Source organism: Acipenser ruthenus, chromosome 13, assembly GCF_902713425.1.
Source record: "Acipenser ruthenus chromosome 13, fAciRut3.2 maternal haplotype, whole genome shotgun sequence".
NCBI classification, from domain to species: domain Eukaryota; kingdom Metazoa; phylum Chordata; class Actinopteri; order Acipenseriformes; family Acipenseridae; genus Acipenser; species Acipenser ruthenus.
Genome location: NC_081201.1, coordinates 35,859,725 through 35,883,517, shown reverse-complemented (window position 1 = coordinate 35,883,517; position 23,793 = coordinate 35,859,725). Strand labels below are relative to the sequence as shown.

At 34.7% G+C, this 23,793-nt stretch overlaps 2 protein-coding genes across 15 annotated transcripts in view; one reads left to right on the top strand and one right to left on the bottom strand.

Moving 5' to 3' along the window:
* jakmip3 (Janus kinase and microtubule interacting protein 3) overlaps positions 1-14,264 on the bottom strand; it is a 37,239-nt gene extending 22,975 nt beyond the window's left edge. For 9 of the 14 annotated variants that reach the window (XM_034031466.3, XM_034031470.3, XM_058985234.1 and 6 more), the window contains exons 1-3: positions 13,813-14,096; positions 5,417-5,646; positions 352-837 (exon numbers count right to left, since the gene is read on the bottom strand). In XM_034031466.3, the coding sequence (XP_033887357.3) occupies positions 352-837; positions 5,417-5,551 (621 nt within the window). In that variant the 5' untranslated portion in view covers positions 5,552-5,646; positions 13,813-14,096. Of the gene's footprint in view, positions 1-351; positions 838-5,416; positions 5,647-13,812; positions 14,098-14,150 lie in introns of those variants that run through there. The other 5 variants (XM_058985231.1, XM_058985235.1, XM_058985232.1 and 2 more) reach the window with 4 other exon arrangements.
* A 2,354-nt stretch (positions 14,265-16,618) lies between these two features.
* Positions 16,619-21,841, top strand: LOC117418430 (BCL2/adenovirus E1B 19 kDa protein-interacting protein 3-like). Its single transcript, XM_058985240.1, has 6 exons — positions 16,619-16,846; positions 18,712-18,889; positions 19,752-19,830; positions 20,027-20,133; positions 21,133-21,282; positions 21,489-21,841. Exons 1-6 carry the CDS (start codon positions 16,804-16,806, stop codon positions 21,532-21,534), a joined length of 603 nt encoding a protein of 200 aa, XP_058841223.1. The 5' UTR covers positions 16,619-16,803; the 3' UTR covers positions 21,535-21,841.
* The last annotated feature ends 1,952 nt before the right edge of the window (positions 21,842-23,793 follow it).

The window sequence follows — 23,793 nt, the reverse complement described above, 5'->3', positions numbered from 1 at the left end:
AGAAGCCCAGACTGGTTAAAAAGGCATTCAAACATATTGTGTGTATTGCAATTTTGTTTTTTTCATTGCCAGTCTCCAGAGACTACTTCACTCTTATTTTTCCCTGGATTTAATTAAATTGTCTTGCCTGTAACCCAAATAGCTATTGTAAAAAGCAAATCAATATGTACTGCAGAAGTTACAATAATACTTCAGAGCAGACATAACTAAAGGGATGGGTAGTTAGCCTGGCTTGTGCGATATGACAGAACATTTAAGAGTGAGTGTGGAGGGATGAGTAATCGTATCTAATGTTATCTAAAACACAACCTGCTAAAGTACATGAACTAAAGTAAAGAAATCAACACATACCAGTCTCCGGATTTCCCTTTCACATTCCCTTTTGATTCTGGAGATCTCCTCCTGGTGCAGATGGTAGACACTCCTTATCTCTACAGCCTTCATTTTGTCAGCTTGAATAGCCAGAGTTAAAGTCTCCTCCATTTGTTTCTTAACTCCCTTGAGCTCAGAAATCTCCTGTTGCATTCGAATCTTCTCAAACTCAAATACCTTCTTGGCCTCCTCCTTAGCTTCGATGAACAGCACTGTTTTCACCTTGTCAGTGGTTCCATCCCGTATGGCGTTGACAAGGGCCTGCAGCCGCTGGATCTCGCTGTCCTTGATTTTGATGACCCGGAGAAGCTCAGATTCATGCTGCCTTAACAGCGTCTCTCTCACAGAGTACAGCTCCTTCATTTTCTCTTCGTGAAGTTTGGCTTTGAGTTCCGTCACCACCACTGTGGACTTGTGTTGCTCGTGCTTCACTTCCTGTGTTTTATCTCTTTCCAACTTGCTCACCTAAAAGATTAAACATTATAATAAGCATGACAAGTGCATTTATGTACGTAGCCATGTTAAAAGAATTATGACCTGCAGTTAAACTGCAATTTAACTGCAATTTAAGTTACTACATTGTTCAGTGTTAGGATCTTTCACACAGTATCATGAGGTCTACACTAAGAAACAGTGAGTATTGTTATACAGGGTGGTGCAGATCCAGAACTGTGAAATCAGTCCAACATAATACGTGGTTAGTTTTGATCATGAAACACATAAAGAAACTATCGTCTCAATGTACTGTAAACATCCATGTATATTCCACTAAACCTTTCATTGTGTACATATAATATATACCAATGATATGGCATTTGTCTCAACCAGTTCAACTGAGCTCTGTAGATGTACATATGAAGTTACACATTGCCAAGTTAGGATATACACACAATGGAGCGTATCTCATGTCAAGAGTTGCACTGCGTAAAAACAATGTAGAAAAAAATGTAGAAACAATACAGGGGCTTTACTTTGTAAGTCAACAGCCAATCCCTCTTTCCATTCTATACTTGTATTGCTTCCTACTTGTTGCCTGCCCAGAATACATTTACAGCTTCAGTTCTAAAAATGTTTTTAATCTTAACATTGCTGTTTGGGGCTGTTGTTGTAATTCTTTTACAAACAATCATTACAATATTAAAATACATCTTTCTGATACAGTACTTAGTTCTAAAAAAAAAAAAAAAACCTAAAAAAACATGTATACTTTTGATTAAATAGGGTTAGAAAAATAAAATAATTCAGCATAATTCAGCAGCAGGGAACAACATATGTCAAATTCATCCCTTTGTGTTTGTGTTTCATGAATTCCTTATCCTTTTTAATGCATTTTGTTACAATGCTCCAAGGGATTATACAGCATTCATGAACATGTGGCTACCTTGCTTAAATAACTATATTTAAATTCTGAAACTTTCACTGAAACTTTAATTAGAAGTTAAGTTCTAAGCTTAGTTGTTAAGAGACTTTTTTTTTTATCTATAGTGTATGAATAAACTGAGTATCCTGAATAAAACTTAATTATAAAAAGGAAAGAAATCACAATAAAAAGGGACTTGTGATAAGGTAGTTCATGCTACAAAATAAGAAGAAAAATACAATAGATTGTAAATCCTTCTCCATCACTCCATTAAAAACATTTGTTAGTTTTACCAGGATTATCTCCTGAGTACAGTGGAAACAACAGATTTTCAAATGTCTAAAAGAAAGTCATTACTGTAAAAAAGGTGCCATATAAAATCTTCAGAGTCTGATATGAAGCTAGTGCTGGCTTGTGTGACTTTACTGCTTGTTTCCTGCATCACTCATCCTTGCTTTGCTACCCATCAGAGTTCTAATTTAGTCCTGGAACGCTCTGTAGTTCTAGGGAGTTTTGATTGCTTGTCACTGTCCATTGAAATATTACAGTAACTTGTCACAAAATGGTTGTAAATCATGGATATCAGCAGTACTTTTGATCAAGTGTGCTGTGCGTCAGCCTCTTCTAGCTCACCGACAGATGACAACAAAGTACATATTTATTCACCCCTGTATATGTACTACAATTTAGGCAGGTATAGTTTACGTAAAGTATCAGTTTCACATCTATATTTTGTTAAGATTTTATTCAAGATTTTGGTTTGGAGCCTCAAGAAACAGCTTGTGAATATTAATCTGATTCAGCCTCTGCAGTTTGTCTATTGCCACAGGGAATCTGCCCAGGATGTCTACTGAATACAAAACAAGTTGCTCTGTTGAGGTGCTGTGCAGCAATGCAAGTGTCTAAACCCTTAGAGACATAATTGTAAATGTTACGATGCGTTCTTGATTATAAAGGCATTCTTTATAATCATAACATATTGATCTTGGACAAATTCATTGTGAATGTTTCATGCATGAACAAGTGTTTGGCTGGGCTGAACAAGCCTAGAATGTAATCCTCTGCTAACTGCTAACCAAACAAACTGGGTTCCAAAACAAACTGCACTTGAGTGTGAATATTGCAGGATATTTCAAGTGAGCATTCATTTTAATTACTACGTGTGTTAATATTCCTCTTGAGAGTGGAAAAAAAAAGTGATGTAGAAAAGTTGTATCTGTGCTACATTATGATGATCTTTACTAACCTCAATTAAAATGTAGCCAATAAAACTCAATTGGTGATCAATATATTGTATACTTAATAAGTGGTGTAATTCAACTGACCTAACATATGATACTTGCTGTCAATTCAAAAATAAAGGTCTTGCTTAAAATCTCTCTGAATTTCAAAATCTCCATCCCCCTAGATCAAGGATAGTTGCTTGTGGAATATTGATTTGAAACTTTCACTTTTATCATTTATTAACAGATGACCTATTCAACCTGCAGCCTCAAAAGGGTTAAACTGATATTTCAATAATGGATGTGTGTGTGTGTGTGTATGTGTGTGTGTGTGTTTTGGAGAGTATAGCAACATGTTTACAGCACCATTTTAAAACTATTGATTCATGTATTACATTCAGATCAAATGTGTATTTGTAACTTACCGGACTACCTTCAACAAAAATGAAAACATTGCTTCCCCTTTATGGATAGTCAGATGATTTATCAATGGAACATGAAATTATGACACGTGAACATTTCTTCTCCACAGCATGATTGAAAAGTGGGAGGTGTACAAAAAAATACATTTAATACACTAGTGTAATCTAATGCTATTTGCTGGTACAATAGAACAATGGATGTCACAAGTAATTGACCATTTTACTGCAGCGTAAAGACAGTCAAACTGTAGAAGTAAGTCTATAGGGCAACATTAACTACTATGCCATGTCTAAATGATGTCCCCTGTAAGTCACTTGTAAAGCAAGTTTGATGTGAGAGGCTGGAAATTAATGCAATGAATGTTGTATTCTTATAAAAAAAATGCCCCATTAGACATTACAACTTGTTTTCAGCTGAAGAACTCTATGCTACTCCTTCTGAAATTGAAATTCAGTTTAATTTCTTATCACTGTGCAAGCAATCCTTATTTCTACTTTCAATTAATAGATATTTCATAAATCAGTTAACTTGGGACCAGTTTACATTTAAATGACTCTGGAATAATATATATATATGTGGCACTGAGAGATTTTCTTTATCATTACACAAAGCTTACCCCTCGAATGTTCATAGAATACTGTAGTTATTTCACAAATGAGGATTGTTAAATAACCCCAGAACCCCTGAAGGGGTTTATAATAATGTATTGCTCATGTAATGTTGGGGTAATATAATATCTAATTGAGCTGATTTGTTTAAAGCGAATTACTTTATTACTTTGATGGAGGTCCAAAATTACAAATTAGGACTGTTTGCATTTGTGGTAGTATAATATAAAGTGCTTTTTGTAAAAGAAAAAAAGACAAACAGTGAAAACAGCAAATTGGTGAAGCCAATTTACTGTCAACATGGCCGTGGTGTGAATTAAACAAATCCGTGAATTATCGAATTGCAATAATAATAATAATCAGGTCGCGAGTTCGAGTTCAAGGCTATTCCTTTGCCGACCGAGGACGGGAGCTCCCAGGGGGCGGCACTCAATTGGCCAAGCATCGCCCGGGGGGGAGGGAGGGTTAGGTCGGCCAGGGTGTCCTCGGCACACCGCTCACCAGCGACCCCTGTAGTCTGGCCGGGCGCCTGCGGGCTTGCCTGTAAGCTGCCCGAGAGCTGCGTTGTCCTCCGACGCTGTAGATCTTGGGTGGCTGCATGGTGAGTCCGCAGCGTGAAAAAAAGCGGTCGGCTGACGGCACACGCTTCGGAGGACAGGGGTGGTAGCGGTGAGCTGAGGATCATAAAATAATTGGCCATTCCAAATTGGGAGAAAATAATAAAAATAATTGGCAACGACTAAATTAAAAAAAATAAAAATAAAAAATAAAAAAATAAATAAATAAATAATAATCAGGGAGAACTGCACAGGTATGTATTTTTCCACTGTCACAAATACGAACATAAATCCCACTTCCATCCATTGGGAACCACAGCGCAATGAAGGGCCTAATCTGTAAAAACTAGAGTATAGTTCAATACAGTTCTGCACATAAAGTCTTTGGTGGCTGTGTATGATAAGGGGAAAGGTATTTGAATGTGGAAAGCCTTTCATTTATAAAGCAGCTACCAAAGCAGGCTTGTTAAACAAAACAATGTGCCAGTTGTAGACAGACAGGCTCATGATAGCCCTCCATTTTTTACCATGCATATTTTATTCCCATGGGATTATCCGTTGTTATAAGATTGAGAGGGATCACAGCATCTGTAAAGCATGTCCTGACTTGTGATGGTAGCTATGGATGACATTTAAACCTTTGTAAAGATATACACAGCTTTATCTTGCACTAGAAATTATAAAAACATACTTTTTAAGGAGGTATTGTCTATACCTTTCCAGTATACTTTAGTTACATCTTCATTGCTGGTCTTTTATCCTTCACTTTAAAGCAAACAGAAAGTCTGGCTTATAACAGGTGGTACGTCAGCAGATCAAAGCAGAGCTACGTCTTTAGTAAGCAGAGTGGAATAAAAAGAAAAAGATGCGCACCTTACTCTTTTCTTGCTGGAGTTCGATTTGAATGTCTGTCAGTTTGGCCCTGAGCTCTTCATTGGCAGCTTGTAAAGCGGCTAAGGCATCAGGTTTGTCTCCCTTAGCTCGGCTGCCTGCACCTTTCTTTGACATTGTGAGATGGTGTGATCCCCAGCAGAGAGAGCCCTCCGTTCTGAGGCTTGAGGTTTCTCTTCCCTGCTGCTTTTCATCTACATTTTCTTTCCCACCTAAATCACAGCAGGGATAAAATCACAGGGATTAGCAATTAACTACCTATGGACATGCTAATGAGTGCAGTGGTTTTATATATATATATATATACAGTATATATGGTACTAGCGGTTAGGAAAGTCTACTCACTACTTGCAACACATTTTATACCAAAGACAATCAATGTGGCTTTGAAATGAATCCAAATGGCCAGGCCTTGTTCAATGCAAGCAGATAGATATGTGATAGAAAAGAAGTCACGAGGTAAAAGGTAAAAGAGCCACTGGCAGATTGATCACCAGGTTCTATCTGAGAATTGTCTGTGAACTTTAATTGGAAAGATAGAAGATTTGCAAACTAAATCATAACAAACAGAAGTAATTGTGATAATATATATATATATATATATATATATATATATATATATATATATATATATATAAATTGGCCTATTTAAATTACTAAATTGTATAAACAATCAAACGTATAAGCTTTTCTGAGTGTTATTGAGAACTTAAATCTTGGAGTGCAATAGACCTGGCATTTTATCTTGGCAGGGCAATTTGTAATAAATTCTCAATATCTTGTCAGTCTTGTGAGTGGAGTGTAACCATCCCTCTACACATAGCAGATATCACTTTTCTTTTTCAAACCCTGACCTTTGACAAGAAAAATAATTAAAAAAAAAAAACTGAGTAGATGTGGGTTGCACATTAATGGTAACATCTAAAAATAACTTTGCAGTACTGCAGTACTAAATTATATTGTGTTTAACAGTTTAATTATTTTATAATTGATTACACAGCAATTCAGATTGTAACTTTGCATGTAGATAATATTAATTTACAGATTTTAAAAGCCAAACATCTAAGTAGGTCTGTTAAATCCATGCACTTGAAAATATGCTTTCAATTATAAAACTGTTAATTAAAAAATGTGTTGTTAAAAGAAAAAAAAAAGTTTGTACTGAGAATGTAAATTACCTAATGATTTACCGAGTTACAAGTTACAATTGGCACAGATTACCTTGAAAAAAATAATAAATTGGCAAAACTTTTTTGTACTCTAAACATGCATGGCTGAGGTTATGGTTATGTAAAGCAAATGTATTTGTTACCTAGGCCCCTCCTTACAAAAGAAGTCTGACACAAGTCCACCACTGATACAGTGTTACAGCTCAGCTCTTAAATGCAATCATTCCTGTTGCTGCTTTCACCCTGTTACCAAGACCTTTATAAAAGTGCACCTCTTTAAAACACACAGATCTGTAGGCTCCCCAAGGTAACAGTGTAGCACGTCTGCTATGCATTCATGGACTGATCTTTATGTATAGGGACTGACGCCTTTCTGGGAATTTGCTGAACAGAGTGACTGATAACTATAGACTACTGTACTCCAACTCCCCTGGTTCTTTACCAGAGTGCTAGAGTGCTCTACAATGAATATGGTTATCTGTTAAAGTTAGCTATAAAGTATAGCCTAAACTTGGATGTCATTTTACCATTATTAGCCTGTAGTCATAAACAGCCTTGATGTATATTCTCAAAGAAAAATCATTGTGTCACTGGAGGTATGGTTGGTGGCTCAGTCAGGGACACAATGCCCCATTATAGTGTATAGAGGTACTGTGCTTTAGGAGGGCTGTGTTGTCCTTCTGACATTATTGTTAGTCTGTGTTAGGCTCTAAAAGAACTAACAGTGTGAGGGTCTGGTGCTAGTAGAAATATATACAGTAAAATCTCAGTGAGGGTCCTTTTTAAACATTTAAATGCCAGTAGTATTTAGTTCTGTCACCATTTCTGTAGGTCTATTTGTTAAACTCCACAAAATCAACAGTTAGAACAAAATTAATATTATTATTCAATGTCATAAGTAAAGTCTATGCAAGCTATGTGTATAAATAACTACTGTATATCTAATTCAATGGCAAATGGTTCCGATAACTGATTACCAGGTTGTGTTTTTTTCAGATTCCCTCCTAATACCCCTTTATATTTGCCTAGGACTGAGCTATTGTTTCTTGATAATTATACGCAGATATTATCACTGCGGTAATTAATGACTTGCACAAATGACTGGCAAAGTAAATTGGACACTGTGAGATGTTACTGTGCTGTTAAACATTCTAAAGCAAATGTGTTTTTTGGCAGAATACACCTGGCATCTATCACATTAGGAGTACAATTAGATTTAAATGTCATTGATGACACCCTTGCATTCATTTTGATTTCTGCAACTACTGCAGTACTTTCATTTTAAAATGCAGGGCTTGGGGGGTTTGTGCTGGCTATGTCCACATCAGCACATATTTTAATACAATTATTGTCTTGAAAGGTCTCATTCCTTTTAACATTTCATTTTACCTTTTAAATTCTTCTACCATTTCACAGCTGGTGAAATATAATGCCAGATTTGAACAGTACACATGTCTCTTTAATGTTACCTTGATGCACCTCCAGTGCTGCAGGACATTTGATCCATTTCAGGCTATTGCACCAAATGCAAAAAAAAAAAAAAAAAAACACGCCCAAATGTGCAAAACAAACAAACAAACACAGCAAAGCATGGATATATAACAAAATATTTGTTGTTGGTCCAAAATAACATCAATACTAAGTACATATTTTTATCTTAATATTCTTTATCCTTTTGTAGACTGTGAATTCACTCCACTCTAACACTAATGGAAAAAGTGAAGTTAAAAAAAATATTGAAATTGAAACCTCTTTTCCAGAGCGACTTGGCTAAGATGCAGCCCCACAAATTACCAAAAATATCACCTCATTCACAAAGCAATTCAAGCAATATATTATGGATGAGCAAAACCAACATGCCAAACCAGGGACCGCATTACTGTGTAACCATGACATGCCGTTGACAAGCTCTCAAACTGTCTATAAAAATGTTGTTGGAGGAGTTTCCACAACACTTCACACAGCATATAAAGCTGGCATCTGCAGCGGTCTATGAGTTGGTATCAGGTGGTATTATTAAGAAGGTAACACAATAACACATATAGATGTCAGTTAGTATGCACTCTATAACCTATGGCTATCATTTGGTGCCTCCACCTGACAAGCTTCATTACTAAATGGTTTTCCCACAGCAGCAGTGAGAAGTTTCTTAGTTGTGTCATATTCACTGTGTTCATACATGCCCACACACCTTCAAACATCTAGAGTTTATAGTACATTCTTCTCACAAAAGCTATCATTGCCATAGAAATTGTGAACAGCATTAACAGTAAAAGAGGAAGTAGACTGTCTCAATCAAGTATAATGATCTCTAACGTAAAGAACTAATAAATAAAAATGCATTCAGTCAAGCCTAACCATATTCTTCGATAGACAATAGTCTTCCATTTAGAAAAAATGGTTTGGTAATAAAATTAATTATTTGATACTAACTGGAACAATTTGTCTACCTTGACCATATTAAAACACTTGATTGATTGAAAAGAATTGATTGCCATCCTAATTTAGAAGCGTGAAAAGTCAATCTAATGCTAAATATTAAAATGACAATCACGGCTATTAAAATGACAATCACTATTTTAGTGGTTTCATTATGCATTCATTATGCATTCCATTTGGTTAAACATATTGCAATATAAAGGCAAAGCCTTTTTTTTAGAATCAGAACTGGTTTTAGATAATTTCGTTATACTGTATGTTTATTGTGCATTTCTAAAGTAACTATGATATATAATTTACAGTATATATCATACATGACAACAGTCTAATGGATACAGTGCTTGTGAAAAGTAGTAGTTATATGTTGTACTATAGCTTGCCTGTAAATAATCTTTTTTTACAAACTGAGATTAAACCATTTATGTACCCAAATTGACTCATACAACAACAATGACATAACAGTCAAAACTGCTTAAAAAAATGATAATCTAAAAGTGGGTTTCATATTGAAATGTTTTACCACAGGATATATATGGAGAACAATTCTTACAGTATGTAGTGCAAGTCTGGGGCATGAAATGATCTTGTTCAGTTTTTTCAGGTACACTGACTCAAAGAATGACAACACTTAAACAATACTTAAACGATACTTAAAATGAAATACAAATAAAACCATGCTCCTTTTCTATGTCCAGTTATGTAATCAAGTTATAAAAGCAGCAACAGGCTACTGTACTAATGTGGATTTGTAAATGTGGACAGAGCTTTTTATATACACACTAGTTCCATTTATATAGTCCACATGTGATTAACGTTAAGGTTTAGATATTGGAAATTTGATTACATGGTCCACTGATTTGGTCCTCCTTGTACTTTCTATTTTTCTTGCATGGTTCAACTTTTGCTACAGGGTATGCAAACATGGTTGAGAGTCGACACTTAGAGCATTGAAGTCTAAGTGTCCATCAAACGTTTTACAGTAATATCTACTGGCTTGATCTTCAGCTTAGTGTCGCTTGAGATATTTCAAGCCCTGAAAAGATTTTTTAAAAATAGTTCAACTGATCAAACTGATATTGAACTCCTGAGCATTGCGTGAAATAAAATATGTTTAGGAACATATTATAACATCTTAATTATTGTGTACTGCACAGTATTTCCAGTTTGCAAATAGCCTCTAAGTATCTATTGTCTAGACAGAACACATTACCAAAAAAGAATAATTGAAAATGACAGGCTTAACAGAAATAGCTGCATAAGAAATAATTTATTTTTTATGGATTTTGTTTACCACAGACCATATAAGCAGATCTATAAAGCTGGAAAATAAAGTCAAGTTTGATGTTTTGATTAAAAATCTTTATAGTAATACTCATCCTTTAATTAGAGGGGAAAAAAATAAATTTTCCCAAACCTGTTATAACAGAACCGACTTTGGGAGGCAGGACAATTATGTCTGATTTCAGCCTCCTTCACAGTAGCCATTCTAGAATATTAAACAGAGAATTGAATTGCAGTGTGGAACTGGCCAGTAAAACTGCTAAGGTATAATGCACCATGAAGTTGCATCTCTATCAAAAACATTTATGAAATGTGACATTGTGCATTGTATTGCCCCCAAAACAACTCTACAATCAGAGTTTGATCTTATATGAATAAAATACAATACTACTACTACTACTACTACTACTACTACTACTACTACTACTACTACTACTACTACTAATACAGTAATAACAAATTAAAGACTCCAGTCTTTGATTCAGCTATGTAACACATACAGTAAGTATATAGTAATGTGTTATAAATAATAAATTACTGGGTCTTTACTTACTGTAGGGTAAGGACACAGTGTTTAATTGCATTGGTATACAGAAGTACAACAGGCATGGCATTGTTCATGGTAGATGAATAAACATATTCAGACTATTTGGTTTATGGGTTTTGGTGCTTTCCTGTCAATTAGCAATATCACTGTACGGACAATATCAGATAATGACCATTATTTTTGTCATTACATGTTGATGTTTAATTATGCAAACTCTACTAAAATATAATAAGGTTGATTTATGAAAAAAAAAAACTAATAACAGAATTTATAAGTATCATGTATCAGTTGAAAATAATATTTTGTATGTTTTTTTTTTAACAAGCAATAACAAATTAAATTACATAGCGTAAAAATTTTAAATAATTAGGTAAAATGAACCATACAAAGTTGGCAAAGTCCAGCAGCCAAGAAGCCTTAAGAAGATGATTGCATCTTCTTTTCATTATCGAAACAGTGGCAGATCTAGATACTGCCGTTCTGAAACTCATTAATAAGTGGTGGAGGGGAGGGAGGGTGTCAGATCATTAAAATAGACTATAATGTGTTCAAAGGCATTATTTGATCAAGATAACTACAGAAGTAGTTTTAAACCCATTTCAAACCATCAATTTTTAGGCAGTTCAAAATAAAGCAGTAATTGTCTGATATGGGCTGACTGACCCACTATCCTAAATCTAATTAAACCAAACTGGGTCTTGGGAAACAGGAGTGCTGTATAGAGTATATTATTATTATTATTATTATTATTATTATTATTATTATTATTATTTTGATATAATCATATACAAGCCAATGTTTGACATGGAGTGATAACAGGTCCAAACATGCCATAATCTATCCAATGCTCTCATCTGCATCTTCTCTGGTGCTAATGTATGCTCAGTGTTGCCGATTACAAATTAAAGCTGTAATCCAACATCAATCAGAGTGTCACATGACATGCTTGCATACCACAGAGTAATGGCTTCTGTTCTTCATTGTTTCACAGGAAGGAGGTTACTGATGCAGTATGTATTCTGAGCTTCAGTTTATAGTATGTAACTGGAAATTAATTACATTCCTTTTATCTTCACTTTTGTTCAATCTAATGCTATTTCAAACATATAGCTGTACTATTAGTATTGGAAAAAATACATATTATAATATTCATATTTAATATTAATCTTTTATAATGTTTTGGTTAACATGTCATACTCTAATAATGTTCCAGGCATATTGAGAATTCAGCTTTGTTCCAAATAACTTTCATAGTTTAATTAACCTAAGTGTTAAATTAAGTATTTAAGGACCTGTTGGAACAAGGTCCTGGATTAGAATGGACTAGAGAACCACAAGTGAGTAGCGTTGCCAGAGGCTTTCTAAAAAGTTCAGTACAAAAAACTAAACACCAATAAGACAGTACCCGTTGTATGTTTACAAATAAATGAGTTAAATATTTTTTAAAAATATGATATTGCTCAAGAATAAATGAATACATTCATGACACAATACAGTACCAACAACATATAACACTGCAGATTTAGATTTACTTTACTCCTCAGTATCTACAGAATATCCATTCTGATGGACAAGCAGCTCTTTCTATGGCCTGTAAGAGTTTTTCATGTTCAGCATGACTGGAACATAATACAGTCTCTGGCAATACTTACTGTGTCAAGTAAAAGACTGATTCTTCCCCATTATTCCTCCCCATTATTCCCTGGTGACTTTCATTGGGAGTCACTAACTGTTACAGCTGCCCTGTAGATGAGATGAGTTCTCAATGGCAACATTCAAGTCTTGTTTCTGCTGAAGAAGCAGCGAACAACTACCCATCTCATTAATGTGAATTCTGTACCAACCCTGAGAGCTTCTGCCCACAATTATATATTTATATTTTGTTCTTAAGAAGTTGTATGCAAACTGCAAGTAACTAAGATGCAAACTTATGCAACCTATGACAGATAATATTTAAAGGTAGGCCATGTTCTATATTAAAAAAAGAAAACTCAATTGTATGTATGGATTTTCATGCAGATTTTCATCAGTAAAAACAAAATCATTTTACATATAAATCCTGATTGCACTCTTACAAAACTGAACATACTGAACAATTCTTGAAATGTTTTTTTGTCTACGACTGTATGTCGCCCTGGATAAGGGTGCCTGCTAAGAAATAAAATAATAATAATAAAATAATAACAATATGACTTGAACAGAACACAAAATAAACACATTGCAATGAATGTGCATTGTGCATTATCCACTAATTACTTATATGATTCAAATAAAGCATTATATAAATATGATTCAAATAAAGTATTATATGCAGTTAAACTGATGGCATAGCACAGCAATATAGTTCAGAGACATGACTGAGCACACATGCTCTATTTGTGGTCTAATGTTTCCTTTTGCAAGGCTGCAGTCTGCACTTTGGCGGCCATCTACATACATTTGCAAGAAAATGAAGCTTAATGACAATAAATGACACTTATAGACTGCGAGGGAGAACACAGCTGCAACACGGACACTTTCCCTTGAATGTAACAGGTTAAAGATTTGCTAACTACTAACCTACACATGCAAATGCTGTCTTTCTATATATATATATATATATATATATATATATATATATATATATATATATATATATATAAAAGTGTTTTTCTGTTTATCAATTACTAATCTAAAATAAACATGAAATACAGTTTATGCTATAACACATAAAACCAGTGTTTTAATGCTTAAAGAATATTTACAGTAGAAGATGCTGTAGCTGATTCAGCCAGGTATAATAATACATAGAAAGGCCTGGATCCGTAACAGGTTTTCAATGCACTGCAGACGAGACGTCTCAGATTAAATCAGCAACATCATTTGGACATTTTTAAAACATTTAACATGCAAAATCCTTTTTTTTTTATTCTTTTCTGAAAACCAAAAATGCAAAGACCAACCTTAAAGCCATGATCCTGTTATGCTGTATGCTGTCTGCCTGCTTTATCTGGGGAGCTGTTCTAATATTTGAAGTAGTGCCATTTGTTGTATGCAGTAATATACATTCTAAAAAAAACCAAAAAAAACCCGTAGGCTGTTCCTACCAGATACGTTTAAAGGGACTTTACCATTCACAACAATCATCACATTGCAAATAAAACAATCCATTACAGCAGCATGAAATCTAATGCTGCATTTCAAATTGCTTGAATAATGCAAGGACTGGATAATGATTCATCAAAAAAAAAAACAGCCCAGGGTACCATTTAAAATCAACCAAACCGGATAATCTGCTTACCATGTACACACCCCCAAAAGTAAAGAATCAGGCCAGCAGAAGCGGAGACAGACTGAGGACGTATTTCACGCACAGGCTGCAGTTTGCCAGTGATGCGCTGTGAGCCCTGCTCCCTCCTGGGAGAATGAGCTCATTGCAGAATGAGCAACAGCCGCTCCTCAGCCATTGCAGTGTCACTGCAGCTAGCAGCTGAGTGCAGGCACGCCATCAGAAGAGCACACTGGAGATCCACCCAGCAAGAAAAAAAAAAAAAAAAAAAACAAAGTCTGATACCACAGATAACCAGGATTTGGGGAATCTTGAGAATGTCATACATGAGAAAAATGAGGCTTATCATCTCCATTCAAGTGGATGAGCAGAATATTTTAATATACATGAGACTGTGCCGGTGTCTGGCTTGGATATGTGTCACATCATACACAGTGCTACCATGCTATTGCAATATTATTATTAATATTATTAAGTGCATTAATGTGATTTAAAAAATGTATTTATATATATATATATATATATATATATATATATATATATATATATATATATATATATATATATATATATATATATATATATATATACCATTTATTTGTAGTCTTCTGATATTGGGAATCATTATAAAGAATAACCCTTTGTTACATTGTATAGATATGCACTAGGAAGAGGCAGACACTTTACTATTAATAAGAATGTACAGTAATTACAGTTCTCAGATTCAGAATTAGATACAATTTGCAAGCAGAGATATACATCTTTATGACTGTCTGGTAGATAACATAATGTCTAATGACACACAGAAGAGTGGTAACAATCCACTTAACCCTTTGTGTGATTATGTTTGAAGCATGGTGCTTTAAGAAGGAAAATATTTAACGCTTCTGTGTCTGTAGAACACAATAGTGTACATCACCATGTGCTCTACAATGTAATGCAATTGATACACTAGATATCACAGAATATCAGGTCCTGCATAACTCACTGCAAGAATGCTGACCTCTAAAACTTGCTCTCTCAACTCACAATGACTTCAAACAACATCTGTAATGCTTTACAGCTACAGGTAGTCATGTTGTCACATGGTAAAGGACACACCATGAGACCAGCTTTTCTCTACCTGCTCTTCACATTGACTACTGGCACGTGAAAGAGATTTGACTTCTCTCTTCAGCCTTGGCCTCTGTTCTCTGTCACTGCCATCTTTCTCTGTTGTATTTGGTGGCTCTAGCGTGCAGACCCCTTTCAGTTTCTTTCATTCTCATCTTGATCATGTTCTGCATAGCTTTTACCTGCCACGTCATGCTCAAGGCTGAATTACATTTGACTATATTTAGAAATACATACATGAAATGTTTTAAAATGTTATTACACAGAATATATGGATTTTCATTTTCGTGCAGTCTTGTGTAATTAAATCATACATGTCACTGTTTATTCCTGAAGCAATTTGAAGGATATTCAGATAAATGTCTGTGCAATGGAACAATGCATTTGGTTGAGATGCTAGGTCACTAATATAGATTACACTAGCTTCTTCTATGCAATAAAATACAAAGTGTGTTTTGTATTTTATTGTACGGTTTTGTACGTCCTTATAAAAGTTTCCCATCGTAAAAACATAGTGAAAGCAAGATAAAGCATAGGTAAGAACTGTAAAGCCCAGATAGAATCACTGGTGCTCAACCAGAATATTCTCTGGTGCTAAACTTTCAAAACAGTTTAGCACCAATTTCCAAACCTATTTGCACCCCTGATTACAACTATCATACTGCCCAACTATGAGTGAACTGGAGTTATTTTGCGTTGAAAAACAAACCAAACAAAAAACATCTTTACGTAACGTCTCACTATATTTCTAATCAGACAAGATCAGAACGTGTTTTAAATATGTCAGTGTTAGCACAATACTTGGTGGTCACACAACTGGCCTCGATTGCTACCAAATTCACGCATAGTCGGTAGAATAATACAAATGAATATAACAGTTTTTTTTTTTACTCATAAAACAATACTACAGTTATAATGTTATTCCATCAACATGGTTTTTGTACTGTTTTCCACCATTACCTCACTGTTTTGATCATCTGACATGGTCAACATTAAACAATGGGCTACTGTTGCAGCGGCTATATCTGGAATAGCTCAATAAATACACTAATGCTACTGTAGTCCAAAAGATGAATTGTGTGTCAATTTCAAATGGTATCTACTGTAGATCAGTGACATACATTTGAATCTAATTATCTAAGGCCACATAATGACTTGCGAAAAAGTCAAGCTATTTCTGTCTCGTCCTATGCCTTCTGCCTTCTTGTCTATTCTAAATGCGTGGTTGGTTGCATCTTGTACATTTCCTAATTGTAATCTAGACTGCCACCTGGATTTCAAATCACTCCCTTTGCTGTTGAGAATGTTTTGGAAGGACAACCCATGCGTGACGAAACTCTTCCTGGGCCAATCAAAACACGCGTTTCCTGATGTCAACAGTAACTGCATCACTGTGTTTACGTTGAGCCTTCCTTTGTGATTTCTTCTAGAGAAAGGTTGACGTTATTATCATTATTATTATTATTGATATTTATGTGTCGCTTCTCCATTCTTTAATTAATATTGTTATTATTAATATTTCTTCTAAATTGTACGAAAGTCATATATAAACATGTCTACGGACAAGCCAAGTAACCAGGAGGAGAGTTTGCAGGGTAAGTGAAGTGAGCTGGCAGCTGTTCCCTTTTCATGCTCGCGCACTGTTTTGTTTACAGAACAGATGAGGCCTCGAGCTGCAGTATGAACATATTCGATTGTTTAATGACACGTTTTAATGAAAACAGAATGTTTTTTTTTTTTTTTTTTAAGAAATTAAATATAATTTGTCGCATATATTTGTGCCTCTGTGTGTGATCATGAAAGCATGAAAACCTTTCGATTTATTTGGGTTGTATGCATTATATGGGTTTATTCAGGAGATCACACGAGTTAATGTATTCAATCTGGAAACATTTTAACCTACTATATTTTAAGTATTTATTAAATTACAAGTCAAGTCCTTGTTTAAAATAAACCATGTTTAAGAATGTACAATTACATTACGAAGTCGTATCGTGTGTAATACCTGTAGCACATTCATATTTTTCATTGGAATCTTTGACTTCATTACTGCAGCAACATAAAGGATTAGAGCCCTATTGAAGGACAAGTTTGAATGACATTTTGACGGTATGAAAAATATGTAGAAACGAGAACAATACCTGTTCCTGCAAAAAGTTGTTCAATGCACGCTTTTATATATAACACATTACTGGATACCCCGGTGGTATTTTTAACACCCCAGCATGGGATTATATCTTTAAGCAGACTGCTGCAGTCATGGACAGATTGATGCAGATTGAAGACCAGTGCTTTTCTTTAGAGGGGGCTTTAGATAAACACTGCCAATAATACTCTGATTACGAAACAGTGTTCTGAAATTGCAGGGTAAGCACCGGAGTGTGCAGTTATTGCATGACCACTCTTAACTAGTTTCCCTACAGAATAGCGTTTAACTGTTTCAGTCGTTACTTTCTTGATTAAATGCAAGTAGTAACCATTTATTTAATCTAAAGATGTTTAGAATATAGTTTTCATTTCACGTGATAGTTACTGAGAAGAACTTAAGTTTGTTGTTTTAAAGTGTGTGTGTTTTTTTAAAAGTATTTTTAAATACAGTCGGTGTCACTAGAGTTGCTTACGCGCAGCACGAGAACCCACGACACGCTGCCGCCAGTGTTTTAGACAATGTTATGATGGCTTATGTAATGTAATTTTATTACTTTGGTACATAGTTAGTAAAAGTGCTCTATATAGGAAAACAACATTCTTATTTTTATAATGTGCTGTGTTATTTACAGTTTTGGCAAATGTATTTTTGTATGAAGGATCAGCAAAGCACACAAGCTTGTTTTGACCTTGCAAATTCTAGCTCGTTTCTATGGAAGCCCATTCCCGCCACAAAATAAAAATAATTAAAAAAAAAAAAAAAACTGACTTACTAAGTCAGAATTCTGACTTACTAAATCAGAATTTTGAGATACTAATTCAGAATTGTGAGAGTTTTATTTTTTTGTTTCATTTTGTGGCGGGAATGGGCTTCCATACGTTTCCTATTTGATGCAGAACAAAAATAACCTCGGCCTTTATCTCTCCAGCAGGGTGTTTATGAAGATGTAATACTAGGTGGGAGTGGTTTCCATTTCTCTTCCCCGTTGGTTATCAGAGTGCCTTGATGTAGAAAGGCATGTGATTGTCAGATCAGTTTAAATGCACACAGAGGTAGCAAATAATTTACAAAAAATCATATCACAAGTAAACAGGTTTTGATTTACCCCAGCCATGCTTTATGTACAATATGCAGTAGTTAACACATTCATAGCAACCTCTTCATATATTCATTGTAAAGGGGTGTACCTGTTATTGCAAGGTTTTTTTAGGGTTGTGCTGTAAAAACTGGGTAACCGATACATTCTTTTACAAGCTGTGTAAGTGTGCAACAGCATCTTGTATTACTGGTGTTGTTTTCATGTTCAAACAGGCTCTTGGGTGGAACTGCACTTCAGTGGAAATGCCAATGGCAATGGCAGCCCTGCACAAAATGGAGGGCAGGAACAGGTGCAGGCTTCCATTCACAATGGTGATCTGGAAAAAATGCTTCTAGATGCCCAGCATGAATCTGGCAGAAGCAGTTCCAGAGGGAGCTCTCACAGTGACAGGTACAACAGCAGTCATAATGTTTTGTATGCAAAAGGGTAGAGTGCAAAGATTTCATGATACATATATCATTGTCTTTGTAACTGAGATTACATAACAGGTGATGGCATGTAGATTCACATTACATAAAAGCTTATACCATTCCAGAAATCCAGGTTTTACTGTGAACTTATTTAGACAGGTGCTCGTACATTGCTGCCTAAAGCAGAGATGATATATAACAAGGACAGTTATAAAATTAGTCAACAAGAAACACCAACAGCATACTATGACGGGATGCGTTGGCAAGGAGACTCAGAGACCAGAAACACTGTAGTTTAAGCGCTTGAGCGCATTTATTTACATTATACATCATAAAACAACAAACACAGTACCTTCACCATCACTACCTAAACTAACACCAATGATCACCCTATTTATACACCTGTGGCTGGAACCTTAATTCATCATTTAATCACTTATTCAATTCACGGCTCCAGCCACTTCCCTACATGTTTTTCAGGACTTTCACTTTGCTATGCTACCACACATGCACAGTAAACTCTTGAAGCCAGTCCAAGATATTACAGTTCTCAAAGACTGCAAATAATGTTATGCCTAATTGAAGTTGTCCCTTTACCAGTTTGTATTATTCTAGATGCTGCTTTTTAGGGTTTGAAGATTTACCCTGTCAATATCAAATTGGACTTCAAGCAATATTTAATTAAATAACCAAAGTGAAGTATTTGGGAGAAAAGGACATGTCCACTTTGCATCTTCTCTACATAGTATCTGAATAGTATTATCTGTACAAGTAGCTTTGCATAATATGTAGATTTCCTTGAATTAAATATTTAGAGTAATCTTTTTTTTTTATTTATTAAGTCCGCCAAGATCACAGACTCCACTCCACCGGCGCAGAGGTTCAGAGGTGCCCAGCAGTGGAGAAAAGAACAGCTCTCAGGTAGAAAAAGAATAGCTAATATATTGTGTTGGGTCAAGTCTGTTGATATATCATTGTCATTGTTCTTACAGGGGTATTTGTTTTCAATTTACACATAATACGTAATAAAACAGTCTCGAATTATTACAAAATATATATGCAGAAGAGGTATTACTGTTATTCTTATAAAATACTGAAAGATTTTACTTTGCGTCAGTCCGAAGAGGATTATCTTGAAAGAAGAAGAGAAGTAGACAATCTTATGAAGAAAAATGCTGATTGGATTTGGGACTGGTCAAGCCGACCAGAAAACATTCCACCAAAGTAAGTTGCTTATCAGTGTTTCCTGGGGGGAAAAAAAGGACCCCCTGCTTTTAACAAATTAGACTCGATTCTCAAAATTGTTATTAGCAATATTTTCTTTTCAGAAAGGAACAATGCACCAAAATAAACCAAGTTGTGTCTTATTTGTTTCATGGCTAGTTTTGCACTGTAACTGTACTAGTTGTAACTAGTATTGGACTACCTTGACTAAGAGGGTAACATTAGGTAGTCCAGTTCTAATCGGGGGTCTGTGAAGCTAATGTTGCAATTTTTGTTTTTCCTTTCAGAAAAAAAAGCTTGTACAATTTAAAGTAAACATATTTTGGTGAAAAATGTGTTCAGTTTATCTTTAGATATATTTCTCTAAATTTGATAATTCCAGAAATGTCCTGTTGATGGCAGCAGAGGAATAATCATATACAGGGATTGGACAATAAAATAGAAACAAGTAACCTATATTGTCAATAGGGTGCATGCCACTGGGCACCCAGGATTGGACTGATCTAATGTGATGACACCTGCATGGTGTAAATTGTTCTGAAGGCACATGACCATGCTTGCATGATTACCACACTTCTCAAATGAGGACCTGCCTATAATGTACATTTGGTACTACAGCTACAGGTTTTTCAGATTTGCTTTAAGGTAGATAAGCATTCATCTTAAGGCTCTTGTTTGAGAATTTTTCAGATAAGGGAGGTTGTAACATGACTGGCATCCATCTTTCTTGAATTCAGGCCGTGTTAATACAGCTGATCGGTTAAGGGCAATACATTGAAAGTTATCACATTAACAACTCCTTTCACATAACCCCAGTTCTAATCATGACTGCTTAATGTTACTCCCGGTAAGATGGTTTAGTGTCAATCAGAGTATGAGAAACAAGCTGGACATTTTAGAGTAGTTTACAGGTTACACGATGTTTCAGTTATTACAGTATTTAAAATGAGAGAGAGAAAATACAACTTTACTTTTCTGATTTCTCTCCATAAAAAAAAGGGAATTTCTGTTCAAACATCCAAAACGCCCAGTGACCTTGAGTATGAGGAACACCAGTGTTATGAAGAAAGGAGGAATTTTTTCTGCAGAATTTTTGAAGGTGTTCCTTCCTTCTTTAATTATTTCTCACATACTTGCTGTCGGCCTGGGGTAAGTAAAAATTCAAAAGTCATGTATTACTCCACACTTATTTGTGAATAGAGAAAGAATGTGCAGCTGTTTCTTTATTTAAATAGGTTTTTACCTTTTACATTGCATATTTTGAAAAGATCAAAAACGAAGAGTTATGAAATTAATCTTGCAATGAAATGATCAAATTAAATTGATGTTTTACCTTTTTTTTATTTTTTATAAAGGATCTTCATTGGGAGACGTTTAAGAACCTCCACCAGTGCCTTCTAAATGTGACCTGTTGTCAGCTGCATCTGACTTCATTTACCACTGAAAGCTTGGCATGCCTTCATGTAACGCTTTGTAGACATGGGTACAAGTGGTCCTGTGAATTACAGAAATGTTCTTATGGACTGCTGCACTGCTTGTGTTCCTTCATGAATGTTATTTACTAATTATTAGCCTAACATCTGGACTCAATTGATGTCCATTTGATACATCTTTAATTGTCACTGTGAACATCATGACCTATATATATATCGTACGTTATTTGCAAGCTCTTGCAATCCTTGGTCTATTAAACACCTTGTTTATTGGAGCACGTATTTTAATAATGATCTCATTTAATAAATTAGTGCAAATGTTAAGCACGGAGGTATTTACATAGTGTTAATTGTGCTGGGTGTTGGTGACTGTGCAAGCTCTGTCATCATTACAACCATTTATTATTTATTTTAATACAGGTGAAAAATCAAAGGGGGGTGTGCGTGTATCTTGCCAAGCATGTATTCAGGCTGTTCATTTTGTAGGCCTAAAAAAAAAAAAAACAATGACAAGGGAGGACCCAAAACAAGGGCAAGTATTTAATGTTGCATTTTTTTTAAAATGTTTTATTTCTCACAAATGAACAATGCTGTGACTTAAAACCGTGCAATTCAACCATGTCTGACCAGATGTGCAACTAAATACTGGCTGTTATAATGCTTTATTATTTACTCAGATTTTGGTTTTACCAGTTTTATAAATATTACAGTACCAACAGTTAGCATTAACTTGACTACAGAATGTATACTTAAACAGACGCATTGAAGGAACAAAAATATTGTGAGATACTTGGAGTCCAGCGTTGAAAGTGAGATTTCCTACATCCATATCCACACAATATAAGAATACAATGTAATTGTGAGATACTTGGAGTCCAGCATTGAAAGTGAGATTTTCTACATCCATATCCACCTAGTTTAAAAATACAATGTAATGTTTGTTTGAATATTTTTTCCCCCCCAGAACCAGAACTGTAGCTTGGTGACTGTTGCCATGTTTATGTATCTATTAAAATATAAAAAAGTAAAAAAAAAAAAAAGATGATCATAATTTCAATTAAGCAGAAGTACATATCTGTACATATCTAAAACTCCTGACATGCATTGTGCATTAAAATTGATCTTGTTAAGTTTAGATTTTTTTTTTTTTTTAAAAGATCAGTCAGAAAGGGAAGTTACTGACTTATGAAATATACAAATAAAGTCAAAGATAACAATAATTTTGAAGGCCTTTTGCCAAATGTACATTTTTATTTATAAAAGCAAATATACCTACCTTTAAACTGCATATTTTCTAATGAGTTACTTCCTTTAAAATGTGTTTTACACATTCGTTTTCAACAGCTAATTGTTATGTCTGATGTTGACAATTATGCTATTAAACAAAGGGGTTTAAAAACCAGGCCCAATGTGAGCTATTACATATAAAGTTAAACCAAAAAAAGATAAGAGCAAGGCATTTAGATTTAAATATCACTTTGCTGTTGACAGATACAAATAATATTCTTGTTTGTGAGACATTTACAGAATGATTGCCTTATTTGAGTAATATACAAATATACACATTGTTCTGCAACCAGACTGCTAGTCCTTTGGCTTTCCAAAAAGGACAGCAAGCTACATTTATTTCAATGTTATTATATCAATTTAATCTGAAGAATACTGGACTAAAATGCATTTATAGTCAGTTTTTAGTATTTTATGACAAGGACTGCTTCGTTGTTCCAATGCTTATTAGAAATTATAACAATTTAACACCATCTGCTTACAACTGTTAGTACAAAAACACAACCAAGTTGGATACTGATACTTGTATTTGTAATTGAAAATACTTATTTATATCATATACAAGAAATATACCATTAATCTTAAACAAGTACATTCTTGACGTAAGTTAAGAACTGTTCACTATGGAGCCACAAGATGGCATAACATACAGTTTGTGCATCACATAGAAATACAGTAGTACCACATTCAGCAACTTGGTCAGCACTATGCTGTACTGATAGACTGGACAGTAATATAGTCTTCATTTTTATCATGTGACTAATTTCAATTATGTTACAAGGCATAAATGACAACTGACCTATTAAAGGTGTGTCCCAAGGTGTAGCTTTTGATAGTTTGACTAATCAGGAGGAGTTATTCACAGCACAATAATGAGTGGTTTCCACCTTAATGCAATATAATTCACACAGAATGTGTAGCGGTTTTATCTGAATTCAGC

Excerpts from the sequence above, each read along its gene's own strand:
- LOC117418430 (XM_058985240.1), top strand. The coding sequence starts at position 16,804 with ATGTCTACGGACAAGCCAAGTAACCAGGAGGAGAGTTTGCAGG. Across the intron at positions 16,847-18,711 it reads CCAGGAGGAGAGTTTGCAGG|GCTCTTGGGTGGAACTGCAC; the intron begins GTAAGTGAAGTG and ends ATGTTCAAACAG. Across the intron at positions 20,134-21,132 it reads CCAGAAAACATTCCACCAAA|GGAATTTCTGTTCAAACATC; the intron begins GTAAGTTGCTTA and ends CATAAAAAAAAG.